The sequence below is a fragment of the Chinchilla lanigera genome, unplaced genomic scaffold, assembly GCF_000276665.1.
Source record: "Chinchilla lanigera isolate Chin_1 unplaced genomic scaffold, ChiLan1.0 scaffold00044, whole genome shotgun sequence".
Classification (NCBI taxonomy): Eukaryota; Metazoa; Chordata; class Mammalia; order Rodentia; family Chinchillidae; genus Chinchilla; species Chinchilla lanigera.
In genome coordinates, this window is record NW_004955445.1 from 12542818 (window position 1) to 12555523 (window position 12706).

General features: G+C 50.9%; 1 protein-coding gene across 1 annotated transcript in view; it reads left to right on the forward strand.

Annotated features, from left to right (window-relative positions):
- Positions 1-6: 6 nt before the first annotated feature.
- The window catches only part of Rims4 (regulating synaptic membrane exocytosis 4), a 61532-nt gene continuing 48832 nt past the window's right edge, over positions 7-12706 (forward strand). The window contains exon 1 of the mRNA XM_005392463.1: positions 7-139. Within this exon, the coding sequence (XP_005392520.1) occupies positions 43-139 (97 nt within the window). The 5' untranslated portion in view covers positions 7-42. The remainder of the gene's footprint in view (positions 140-12706) is intronic.

The window sequence follows — 12706 nt, forward strand, 5'->3', positions numbered from 1 at the left end:
GCCGCCGCCGCCGCGGCCGAGGCTCCCGGCGCCGGCGCGGGCATGGAGCGCTCGCAGAGCCGTCTCAGCCTGTCCGCCTCCTTCGAGGCGCTCGCCATCTACTTCCCGTGCATGAACTCCTTCGACGACGAGGACGCGGGTAAGCGCGCGGCCTGCCCCCGACCTTGGGGGTCGTCCCGGGGTCCAGAGCCGGAGGCCCCTTCCCGAACGCTGCGCGTTCTTAAAGCGGACCAGCGCCTGTCCTCCACCCCTAATCCTGCCCTGGGAGGCGCCCCGGGGTCTCCTGCCCCTCCCAAGGGACCCTGGGGGCCCTAGGATGCGATCCCTTATCCTTACCCCCGGCGCCCCTAGATCGTCTGCATTTACCCTTTTCTCCCAGGTGGGCCCTTGGGTTGCCTGGACCCAACCGTCCTTACTCGCTTGCGCGGACTGGAGACCCCCCACCTCGTCTGGTTCCTGGCTCCTGCCTACCACTATCCATGAGTGTTCCATACAGTGCGTGCCTACTTTTCAAGCCCTGGGGCACTGGCCGCCTCACCCCTGGGGCTCTGACGCGCCCCCAGCCATTGGAGGTGTTGCACAGACCTTACCTCTCCATCTTTGTCTTGACTGCACCCAAAAGCTGCGCGCCCAAGAGCCCCGCCCGGCATCCAAGGCCTTGAGCGCCCTGGTTTGTATCTCTGAACCTTTCCCCGCAGGCTGGGGCTCCGGACCCCTGGTTCTTACTAGACTAGGACTGATCGCGGGGAACTGGGCAGGTTATGGCCTTTCCTCTTTTCACCGGCGCTTTCTGGAGGGAGGTGTAAGGCGGCGCCAACTCTGCACTTGTGCCCTGTGCCCCTGTCCCCAGGTGCTCCTGTCCCTGGAGTGGCCTGTGTGTGTGTGGGTGTAAAAGAGAGAGAGAGAGAGAGAGAGAGAGAGAGAGAGAGAAAGAGAAAGAGAGAGAGAGAGAAGAACCTGGCCTCCATCCTGCGTCTGAACCTCCTGCTCCCAGGTTTTTGCACTGCCTTAGTGAGAGGGGCAGGGAGGTGCAGGAAAACCTGCACTTTGAGGTCCCAGGCAGAGGAACCTTTAGAGCTCTGGATTTGGTGCTAGGGTGAAGGAGAGAATTCATCAACAGGTGGGGTAGGTGGAGGGCTTGGATGAGAGATCCCCAAACAGTGCAGACTGGGAGTCAGAACCAGACTCCAGTCTTCCTTCCTTATAAACTGCAACCTCGGGCAAGTTATGCCACCCCCTCAACCTCAGGTTCCCCATCTGTGAAATGGGGACGACAGTGCCTTACCTTAGGGATCTGTATGGCTTTTAGTGCAGGAAAAAGTGTTTTTGTGAGCTGAAAATCTTCCAGTATTTGTGTTCAGTGAGGGGACAGAAAGGAGATGAGTGTCTGGTGGGGAGGAACAAGATTTCATGGACACTTTGAAGACTCTGATGAAAATATGTACTTTCTCTCCAAAAAAAGCATATATGGACCATTCAGTAAATTTAGCCTACAGTTCCAGGGAGTTTATGGGTGGAGGTTTAGAGTCCCTGCCTGCTGGGACCTGCCTCTGGTCGACACTGCTGCCTTGGTTCTGTGGTGGGATTCGGTGGTGGGTGACAGGTGCTCACCTGCAGGAGAAAGGGCAGAAAAGTCTCCGAATCTGGGTAGTTGAATGAACGGGGGTAGGGCAGGCAGACCCCTGATAAACCAGCCTTGCTGTTGACCTGGAGGTGGGAGTGGGGATGAGGATGGTAACTGCAGAGCCATTTTATGAAATCACATTTTACAGAACAGATCACTGAGCCTCTGAGGCTTAACTTCCCCTGATGTAGCCTGGGGAGGTTGTGTTCTGGTAAGGGCAAGGTGAAGAGGAAATGCAGTGGCTCCCACGGAAGCAAAATTGAGATGAGGAAGTCAGGCTAGATCAGGGGTCTAGGGGAGGGGGAAGCTGCAGAAAGGGAGCCTGGCAGGAAGCCCTTGCAGCCCAGGTGAGCTGGCTGCCAGCCCTCCTGTCATGGCCGGGCACCCCCCTAAAGTTCAGCAGGCCGCTTGGGTTTCAGGAGCCGGGCTGAGCGGGAACGTGGATTTGCAGGAGCATGAGAGGCAGGTATGATTTTGGTTTTCTCCAAAGTCATGTTCCACGTCATGGGTCAAACACTTTGGTGGTTATTGCAGGCTGCAGGTAACTTGCTCCAGGATTCACTTAAGTCAACAGATAACTCCTGTAATATTAGTGATATTAAAGGTCTACCTGATGTCTTTTCCCCAGTGGGTTTCTTCATATTCTTAAGTGCTTCACTTGCAAGGGACCTAGAAATCATCTTTTAACCCCTTCCAGCCCCCACATGGACGGAGGTGTGCCTGTGTATTTGTGTATGTTGACTGTGTGGATGAGCAACAGAAGCCTTGGTGTGTGATGTGTGCATATGTGTGTCTGCATATAACCCAAGGTCATCCAGTATAACAGGCACAGAGCTGAGACTCAAATCTGGTTTCCGGTTCTTTTTCCAGAAAGCCGGTAGCCCTCTTTGTGAAAGAGGCTGTTGTAAAAAGCCAGATCTCACTATGCAGGAAATGTTTCCCAGGTAAGAAGGCCTAGAGAAGGGGCCGCCAAGCCCAGAGTTTGGTTTGGGCATCTTGAGCTCACTGTTTGTCTGTCTCAAGGGCTGCCTTGGGTTTGGGAGAGGGGAGAGAGAACGTGAACTTTCATTTCCGGAAGAATAATGAGTGTCTGGTGAAAGTCGGAAGTAGGGAACGTTATCTTGGTGCTTAATTTCTCTTTTCAAAGTCATTAATTTTCTCCTAAGAGCAGCCTTTTGGATTGACTCCTTTAGAACATCACCGAGCTGAACTAATTGCTGAAAGCAGTAGTCCCTGGGCTACTGGACAGAGACCGCTTCAGCAGGAGGCTGTCAGTGCAAAATTGGCTTCACCTGCTTCTCCCCGGCTCTGCTGGCACTCTTGCTGCCGATCTGTCCCTGATGGCTCTGACTCAGAAGTGTGTCTCTGACAGGCCTGGGGTTCATGGGAGAGCCTCCCCTTTGTTGCTGCTTCCAGCCCATGTCAAATGCATCTTTTCCATCCCCCAGCTTGATCCCGAGCATCTTTAGGGCTCACATGCCCTCCTTCAGCTTGAGAATTGGTCTGAGAAGGAGACTTCTTGTTTCCATTAGCCTTAAATAGGGCAGAATACATTCCTGCATTGGACTTAGGAGTTTTGGAGACCGGAGTGGGCAAAAGAAGCCGCCTGTTCTTTCTGCCTCTTTCTAAACACTCGTGGCCCAGGAGGTTACTCACTGCAGGTTCCTAGAATTCCTGTCAAAGGGAAGCTTCCCTTGTATGCTCTGAATGCATTTCTTTATGGTGCTGGTTTGCCCCTTTTCCCAAGGATACTGGCACTTTAGAGAGCCAGCCCCTTGGGGGGATTTTTGCTTGTATCTTTGTTGCTTAACCTTGTTGGCACCCGAATTTGTAACTGGGGAGGCTTAGAGGGAGGAGTAAGATTAGTGACCCCAGTTTTCTCATTTGGATGAAGAAAAATATAATAGCGTGGATCCCATACAGTCAGTATTATGTTGGGCTACCTGTCTTTCCAGGCACTTTGCATATATTGTCTTAATTCTTTCCTTATAACATCTCTATAAAAATTTTTTTTTGAGACAAGGTCTCACTGTATAGTTCAGGCTTGTCTTGAACTAACTATGTAGCCCAGGTGGCCTCAAACTCATGGTAATGTTCCTGCCTCAGCCTCCCAAGTGCTGGGATATAGGCTTGTGCTAGTATCCCTGGCAGACCTCTATAAAATTAATTTCCTGTTAACATCCCCCTTTCCAGATGAGAAAACCAAGGCACAGACATAGTACTTTGTTCAAGGTCACTCAGTTAGAAAGTGAGAGAGTTTGAATTTGAACTTAGATAATTTGACTCAAGCATCTGTGCTTTTAATTATGTTGCTTGCTGTGAGAAGGGCTTAGTACAGTACTGGTATGAGGTGGGTCTCAATACATGGTAGCTTTGATCTCTCTTATTACCAAGTGAGAGTTGTTTCTGAGCATGACTGTAAAGAGTCTGCGGCTTTCGACAGGGAAAAACCTGATTCTTAAAATGTTAGCTTTTGTAATTTTAACTAGGCTAATTTTATTCCATTGTTGTATTAAGGTAGAGTTGGATGCTCCTTCTTTGAACTTGTGTAAAGATGGGTGTTTTAATGCCAAGCAAGAGGGTGGAAAGCATTCTGGCTATCCATTTCCCTGCCCTTCCCAACCAGTTAGTTCATTTGTGCATCCACAGGTCTGCTCTGGCCCCTCTGCTTTGGGGTATAACTAGGGAGTGCACATGCATCCTTTTTCTACCACATGCCCAGGGGGGTTGTTACATCAGGGTGTGGAACTGAGGATGGTGTTCCTGAGCCTGCTCAAGTGGTTTCGGCATCCAAGTCTCCCCCGCCCATCCAGGAGAAGGGCGGAGAAGCTGGAACAGCCAGCTCTGATTTGCCCATAGGATGGATGCTTCCAGTACAGGGAGGAAGTTGCCATGGCAACACCAGCCGGCTACCGGTTCCTTTCCTAGCTGTTTGGGCCACATCTCTGGGCTGGAAAGCCCTTCACAGCACCACCCTCTTCCGCTCAGACCAAATCTGGTGTGTGTGTTTTGCGGGGGGCATGGTGGATGGGCCTCATAAAATAGTACCTCAGCCTCTTCCCTCTCATTTTTGGGCAGAGGGGAAATGGAGGTTGTCTGAGTTACTTCTGGCTTGTGAAGTGGAGATACTTGTCTCCTGCCAGATCCTGACCGTGGTGGTGGTGGTGGTGGCTGGGATGGGGTGGGGGACTCAGAGTTCTAATCCCTACCCTCATCCCCAGCCTCCTGCAATGACCGCAGCAGAATTCCCCCGCCTCCTTATTTATACTGTTTGGCAGAGTTTCCTTTCCTAGATTAAGTGCAAACTTTTGTCCTTGAAATTTGACCTGAGGTTTTTCTGGGAAACAAAATGTCCTGCTGCCCCTCCATTTCCTCCGGAGATGGTGGGAACTGGGGAGTCCTTCAGCAGGAGGGGGCTTGGCTGGGTGGATGGGGGACAGCTTAGCATATCTTTCAATCAGTGACACCTGAAGGCTTGGCAGGCCGCTTTCTTTCCCCCTTCTTCTCTCTCCCCTTCCCCCACCACTTTACCCCCTAGCGCTGTACTTTTTAATGTTACGTCAGCTGGGCAGGACTCTTCCAAGATTTGGATAATTGAAGCGTGGTAGAGAATCAAACTAATTATTTTCACAGTTCAAGGTGAGGGGTGGAGTGAGTGTGGACCCAAATCACTTGATTTTATTCAAATTATCCTAGAGAATGACAGTATCTCAGGAAAACCAGGTGCAGGAGGTTCATCCCTCCTCATTAGCAGATCTTTGGCCTGCAGGGCTGCTCTGATGCTTAGAAGAGTCTGCCTTGCTTGGGTTTCTCCTCTCCCCCGTGGTCTCGCTCCAGACTCCTGGCTCCAGCTTCCTTGGTTTGCCGCTGTCAGGGACCCACCTGCTCTGTTTGGTGAGGAGAGGGAAGCTGGGGTCCACCCGCCTGTTTCCCTTTGGGAATGTAGCTCTGCCTCTTCCCCACCCACCCCCAGGCCCAGAGGCTGAGCAGTTCCAGCTGGAGGCTGAGCGGGGAGCGGGTGAGGTGCGGAGGAGAGCCGGAAAGGAAGGAAGCATCCGCCCTCAGCTGCCCCTCTCTGCTCTCTTCGGGCCTTTCTTCATCGTAATCAGCATCACTTCAGCACGTCTTTTACAAATAGTTGGAAAGGCTGCACGTCTGGAGCATGTGCTTGCAAGGGCACAGCACCTCCTCTACTCTGACCCCCGCTCCCACCCAGGTTCCGTCAGTTCCACAGTGTCCCTGGGGTAGAAAGATACCTGGCCCCGAACTTGACTCTGTGCTACCCCCGTGGCCTCAAGCAAGTCCCTTAACCTTCCTGAGCCTCATCTGGATAGCAGTTAATAATCATGGTCCAAGCATCTCTTGGGGGTGGTAAAAATGACAGCTTGCCTAGCAATGCTCCGTGCTTTGCTTGATCTCACTGAATCCTATAGCACCTCAAAGGGTAGCTACCCCTGCAGATGTACCCATTTTGCAGCTGAAGAAAGCCAGGTAGCTGGACCGTTTGCATAGTGGTGATACCAACTCAGCTAGGTTTGACTGGAGGCCACTTTCCTGCATCTGGGCATGAAACAGGTTCCCAGGTGGCCACGGGCTATGCAGACTTCAGGCGCTGTACTTGTGCTGTTATAGCAAATGACAAAGCCCAGGGAGAAGGGGCCTGTTCAGCTTCACTTATGTCCCCCCAGGGGCCACTACCTCCTACAGCCCACCCCAGCCTGATGGCGTCCCTCCCCAGCCTTTGGTTCCTGGATGGTCCCCATTACAATTGGCCTGCAGCTCCTGCGGCTGCCTGGCCTCCTTGAAGAATCCCGTTGTCTGCCCTGGCCCTGGGGGCCCAGCCATCACCTGCCTCTCCAAACCGATGTAGGCCAGTGCTGGATTATATTTAACACTGTGCTATTTCCACTTGACAGCTCTAGAGCACCATCCCCCCTCCCCTTTCCCTTCCTCCCCCCTCCCCTTCTGATTCACTCAGAAACTGACGAGGCTGATGTCAGCGCCTTATTCTTAGCCCCCGTAATTGTAACTGCATTTAGCAGTGCGCACTTCATTAACAGTTTCTGCGATGGGGGAGTGAGATGACTGCATGGCTGGGTGGAGACAGAGGTGGCGATGGGGCCGTGGCCATTGCCAGGACCCTGGCCAGCAACCTGCTTTGGACAGACCAACTGGGAGGGTTCCAGCTCTGGCTTTCTAAGACTGGCAGTCCTGGAAGGAGCCCTGGGAAACATTTAGTGCATTCCCTTCGTTAGACAAGGAGGGAAACTGAGGCTATGCAAGGCAGATGACTTTCCAGGGTCACATATTAAGTATCCAGAGTTCTGGCCTTTGAGTTTAGATGGTCTTCTCTGGTATTTATTCATTCAAATAATATTTACTTAGCTGCTATGTGCTAGGCAACACTCTGAGTGCTAGAACTGTATCAGGGAACGAATCAAACATGGTTTCTGCTCTCATGGAGTTATGTTCTGGACTGAGCGAGACAGACAATACACAGTGATCAATGAAAACAGTGATTTCAGTTTGTGTTAAGTGGAATGGAAATAAAACCATGGTGGGATAGGAGATAACATTAAGTACGGGAGCCAGGGAAAGCTTACTGAGGAGGACATGTCGGAGTTGAAGCCGAAATGACAGAGTCAGCAATAAGAATGTGAGCGGGGAGAGTGTTCTGGAGGGAACAGCTGTGCAAAGGCCCTGCGGTTGGTGTGAATTTGGGCTTTAGGGAACAGAAAGCAGGCCAGCAATGGTAGAGAGAGTGGGTAAAGGGAGATGAGGTCAGAGAAACAGGGGCACAGGATATCATGGCCTTCTAAACAGTGATAAAGAGTGCCTGGCAGGGGAACTGAGGTCCAGGGAGAGAAAAGGCCCCCAGCTGAAGGAAATCAGAGAGGCCAGGAACTCTTGCTCCCTACCTCTTGTTCCTTGGGCATAGGTGGCTGGGCCTTTAGGTGCACAGCGTGGCTTCCTTCTATGCCACAGCTGGAAAGCACTGGTGGGTCGGGCAGGGCTTTCTCTGCCCACCCTGCTTCGTCCTTACCCTGTGTCTCAAATGATAGTGTAGCATCTCAGGCAACTCAGGGACTCAGGAAACTTCCATGATGGGACAGAAAGAAAATGGTGTCAGAACTCTACAGAACTGAATTTCCTCCTGCCTCTGACACCTCTGTGACCTGGGGTTGTTTCCTCCTCTCTAAAATGGGCCATGGTAACAATAAATACTTCAAAGGGTTAATCAGTGACATAATGCACAAACGTCCCTGGCCCAGAGTGGGACATGCAGGATTAAGGTATCTTCAGTGGTGCGGACTGAAACAGTGGTGGTGAACTTATGGCACACGTGCCATAACTGGCTGTTTATATCTTTGAGAACTCTAAAAGGTTCACCATCACTGGGCTAGGTAGGGTCTCAGGTCTAGCACACAGTAGGGATCAGCCTGTGGTGGTTGTATCTGTTTGAATGGGCCAGAGTGTGGCTGCTCAATCTCAAGTGAGCCCCAGAATTACCTTTAGGACTGCTAGAAACCCTAACCCCCCCCCATTCCCCACTTCTCACACAGCCTAGGGTGGGGCTCCAGGCCCGAGTTTCTAACAGGTTCCCAGAGCATACTACACAGAGGCTGCTGGTCAGGGGTACTGTGAGAACCACTGGCTTAGAGAGAAAGGCTGGAGAGAAGCAAAGGGTCTTTTCATCCTGCCTCCCTGTGACTTAGATGCCGGGACACTGGGTGCCAAATTCAATCCTGTGTGCAGTCATCCAGCCCACTGTCTCCTCCCATTTCCTTCGTGGTCTGATCCACATGAGCCTCAGCTGCTGCCTGCCTTGCATGGACAGGGTTTACTGTGAGGACCCCATGAATCTATTGGGAAGTCCTCTGAACAAGTGATAAACGAGCCAACATGAACAGCACCATCAGGATGTACTTTGGACTCGAGCAGCCTGGGGAATTCTGAGGGTTCAGCTCTAGCGCCTTTTCTCAGACCGATCGGGTTGTGTTCCCCTTCCTGCAGTGGGGAAAGGTAGGAAGGGCTGCATGTTAAAACCACGAGGTTCATTTGAGGACAGATCTCTACTGGGAAGAAATAAGTCAAAGGAATCTTGGATGAAAAGGTGCAAAATACTGGAAAATGTTTCCCAGGGAGTTGCCTGAGCCTCTTTATCTAGCTTTTCTAAGAAAGGGGTTGCTGGTCATTTTCTAGGGAGGGGCGTCAGACCTTACGATACGATGAATTTCTTACTGAGCTCAATAAAACTCAAAATCGGAACACAAAGGCATTTAAAAATAGTATCCGGGTGGGATGTGACCTGAACTGATAGGTGATGCTCTCCAAAAGAGGTGGTTTGGGGGACCAGGAGAACACGGACTTAGGAGGCCCAGAAACTCCAGTTTGCATCTCAGCCACTTGCAAACTGTGTTCAGACTGCGTCTGTTTCTGATCTGGGCCTCAGCCTTGTCTTTTGCAAAACGCAGCGAGAGTTAGAGATACCTGTGAAAATTTGTATAACACATGGAAGGCATCCCAGAAACGGAAGCTGCTGCCTTTCCTGTTACTGTAGACTTCCGGAAAATGAAGTGATTTGCATGCTTGGCTGGAGGCAGGGTAGGAGCATGGGGTTGAGGGAGGCACCACCTGCTTATGTGAATTTGCTGTGTGTGCAGCAGAGCCCAAGAAGGTGCATTCAGGGTCAAGAGAGAGGGATCCTGTTCAGCCACCGAATCTCAGCCATTTCTGGTTGTCTCTTGGGCCTCAGCATCCCTCTGTGCAGAGTGAGAGAGGCTAGTGGGTTTGATTTGGATACAACCAAGTATCTGAGAGGAAAAGGACACTTGTCCAGGACTCCATGTCTTCCTTTGGATTCATCTCCTCCCTGTCAACCCATGTAAGGGTCATTTTTCATCCCTGAGAGTCTCTACCTGCCAGAATTTCTCCCTAGCTGGTCTTTTGTGGATTGGTCATTGAATCCTTTTTAAAATAGATATTTTGATGATTAATCAATATGTATAGATGCTGCAACATTTTAAACCCTTGAAAAACATCCAGTGAGAAATGTCCTGGACACGCTGTCTTCTGACTCGTGTGTCCTGTCCTTGATACAAGCGCTGTTGTCAGCTCTGACAACCTCATATACTGCTGTTGCTGACGGTAATGTGTGTAACGTGGAAAGAAAGCAACAACAAACACCCAGGGAAATGCAACTTTCCCTCCCACCTCCGCTACCTAGTCCCACTCCCACAGACCACCATCACAGTGTTTAAGGGTTCCAGTTTTTATTTTCCTGTTATCAAATCTTATTAAGCTCTTATGGTGGTACCCAGCCCTTTACCGGGCACTGTGAAGGTTCCAGAGAAGTCAGACTGATCTAGGGGTGTAGCATGGTAGAGGTAAGGATTCATCCTCCCCGGTCAGATGGTCTGAGTTTAAAACCTGGCCCTAAAAAAATAAAAAATAAAAAATAAAAAATAAAATAAAAAAATAAAAAACCCGGCCCTGCCACTTATTGGCTAAACGATTGTGGGCAAGTACTTAACCTCTCTGAGCCTATTTTTTCATCTGTAAAATGGTCTTACTATAGTCCCTTCCTGCCTTAAAGGTATCATGAGGATTAAGTGAATATATATTTGCAAAGTGCTTGTAGAGAGCCATGGGCCCAAAAGTGTGTTAAGAGTGGTTGTTTTAGAGCCTTCAAGCTTGAAGTCTCTCTGAGGTTATCTACTGTGGTGGTCATCAGGACCAGAGAGGGATCTCCATTTACCCAGTGCCTCACAGAACCACGCTGACCACCTTGTCTGTAGTCAAGGCAAAACAACCCTGCTGTTTCCACACTCCCAGCATGGGGCCTTTCCACTTCAGGTGTCAAAGGAGCAGTCCCTGGCTGTGGTGGACCTGCCAGCACCTTAGGCTTCAGGTCTACACCTGCATCTCTAGCGCTTGGTGTCCCTGGGAAATGCCATCCAGACCTTCCCTGGGAGGTGGTGGTTGGATGTGTCACTAGTTGGGCTTGTAATGGAAATTATTTAGCTCCTCAGCACCGGTCTTGAGAAACATCCTTCCCCTCCCTGAGTCTAACACTGAGCTGGACCAAGTACCTCCGGGGCCCATGTGGGCCGGAGCAGGCTACCCCTAAGCCATCTGACCCAGGGTACAGGGACACCCAAAACTGAGCAGCCTGGCCCTGAGGGGAATGAGGTGAGTGCCTCTACCAGGAAGGACTTCACGCGTGGCTTACTCTCTGGACTCCTGGTAGTCATTTCAAATGAAAAGGAACACACAAGAGAGAGAACCCTTCCCTCCTACCCGCTCTGTCTTTGTGGAGCCTGGTAGACTGCAGGGGCCCTGTCAGATCAGACCTGTGAGTGGCAGGGATGCAGCAGGGGCAGGGAAAACAGCGGCCACCATGGATACTCAGCTACAGGCTGGCCGCCTCCTGCTCCCTGCGGTGCTCTCAGAGTGTTGACCAGCCTTCTCTGCTTCTGTGTCAGTGAGGCCACCAGACTGGGAGCAGGGATAACTTCTGCGGTAAGGCAGCTCCTTACCGCTCCTTAGAACAGCTAAGGCAGTTCTTCAGAGATGGCGTAGCCCCAGGCCGGTACCAGCAGAGGCTCACAGCAGCAACGGATGGGTGGCCTGCTTGGTAAAGGGCATCTGGCCGGTGTCCCGACTCTGTCTAGCCCTCCACTGTTCAGAAAACCTCGGGCTGCATGGCTTTTGCTGAGCCATGTCCAGCCCTCCTCATAGACCACCTTCTGCTCAGTCCTCAAGATGAGCATGGTTGCTGCAGAAGGCAAGATGGTGAAATCAAGTTTCTGGCAGGACTCCCATCTTGACCAAGATGAGACAGCTAATGAAGGGTGAGGTGCGTTGCCAAGCCCAGGCCTGACTCCAACTATGCAGTCTTTGCAGCACTCCGCGCTGCGTCCCAGGTTCTTCACCAGCACAGCTGTGTACTGGGTGCTTCTTCTTGATGGGCTTCTTACCAGGCGGCCCTTTGAAGGGTTTCTGTCCTGACGTCTGCTTTGCGCTGTGCAGACACACAGTCCTTTGTCTGAGAAAGCATTTCTATCTTCTTGACTTCCCCGACCCTCCTGGACACTGGCCCTGTATCTTGAGAGGCAGCCAGGAGCTCCAAAAGTTCGCGTGAGGGGATGCAACAGCTTAATGGGTCTTGGAATAAACCCTGGATTTGTCATAAGGAAACCTAGACCTGAAATCCTATCTCTGGTGTTCTGCCAGCAAGGTGACCCTAGGAAAGGCATCTCCGCTTTAAGCCTCAGTTTCCTCACTGGAGGAACAAGTCTGTGGGTATAAAGCAGCAGGTAACCTACAGGTATTGTAAGGGTACTGCATATATCCTGATTTGGGGTGAGTGGGGAGCCCAAAACTAAAGCTGGCCCCTGTCTTACTTGGGACAGTGTGTGTGTAGGAAACAGACTCAGATCAGGGCTCATCTGTAAAATGGGCGCAGTAACATTTTCTCTGCTGCTTTTGCTTGGGTTCCCCCAGATGTAGACCCAGAAACAGGGATCCAAGGACAAGTATTAGTAAAGCTGGGTGTAGTGGTGCATGCCTGTAATCCCAGCACTTGGACGGCTGAGGCAGGCGGACTGCAAGTTCAAGCCCAACCGGGGCAAGTTAGGAAGATACTGTCTCAAAACCAAACAAAAAGAAAAAACAAAAGAATGTTCAAGAACACATATTATGTCTAAACTCACAAAGCTGCCATTTTATAAATCAAAACCATCTGATAGAAATTTCACGTGGTTCTTGTAGTTCACAAGAGGATTGAAGAAATCGGGAAGGAAATGAAAAATCAAAACAGGAGGAATCCTGGAATCAGTACGTTATCAGGCAGGTTACCTCTGAGTGAGGGCAACTGGCATTTAGTCTTGCTGGAAGCTTCAGAGAGACTGCAGAATAAGGCTCAGCAGACTTTTGTGAAGGGCCAGACAGCAGATATTTTAGGCTTTGCAGGCCATACGGTCTCTGCTGCAACTGCTCTGCCATGCAGTTGTAGTGAGAAAGCAGACACAGACAATATGTAAATGAATGGGTGAGGCTGTGTCCTAATAATTTTTTTTT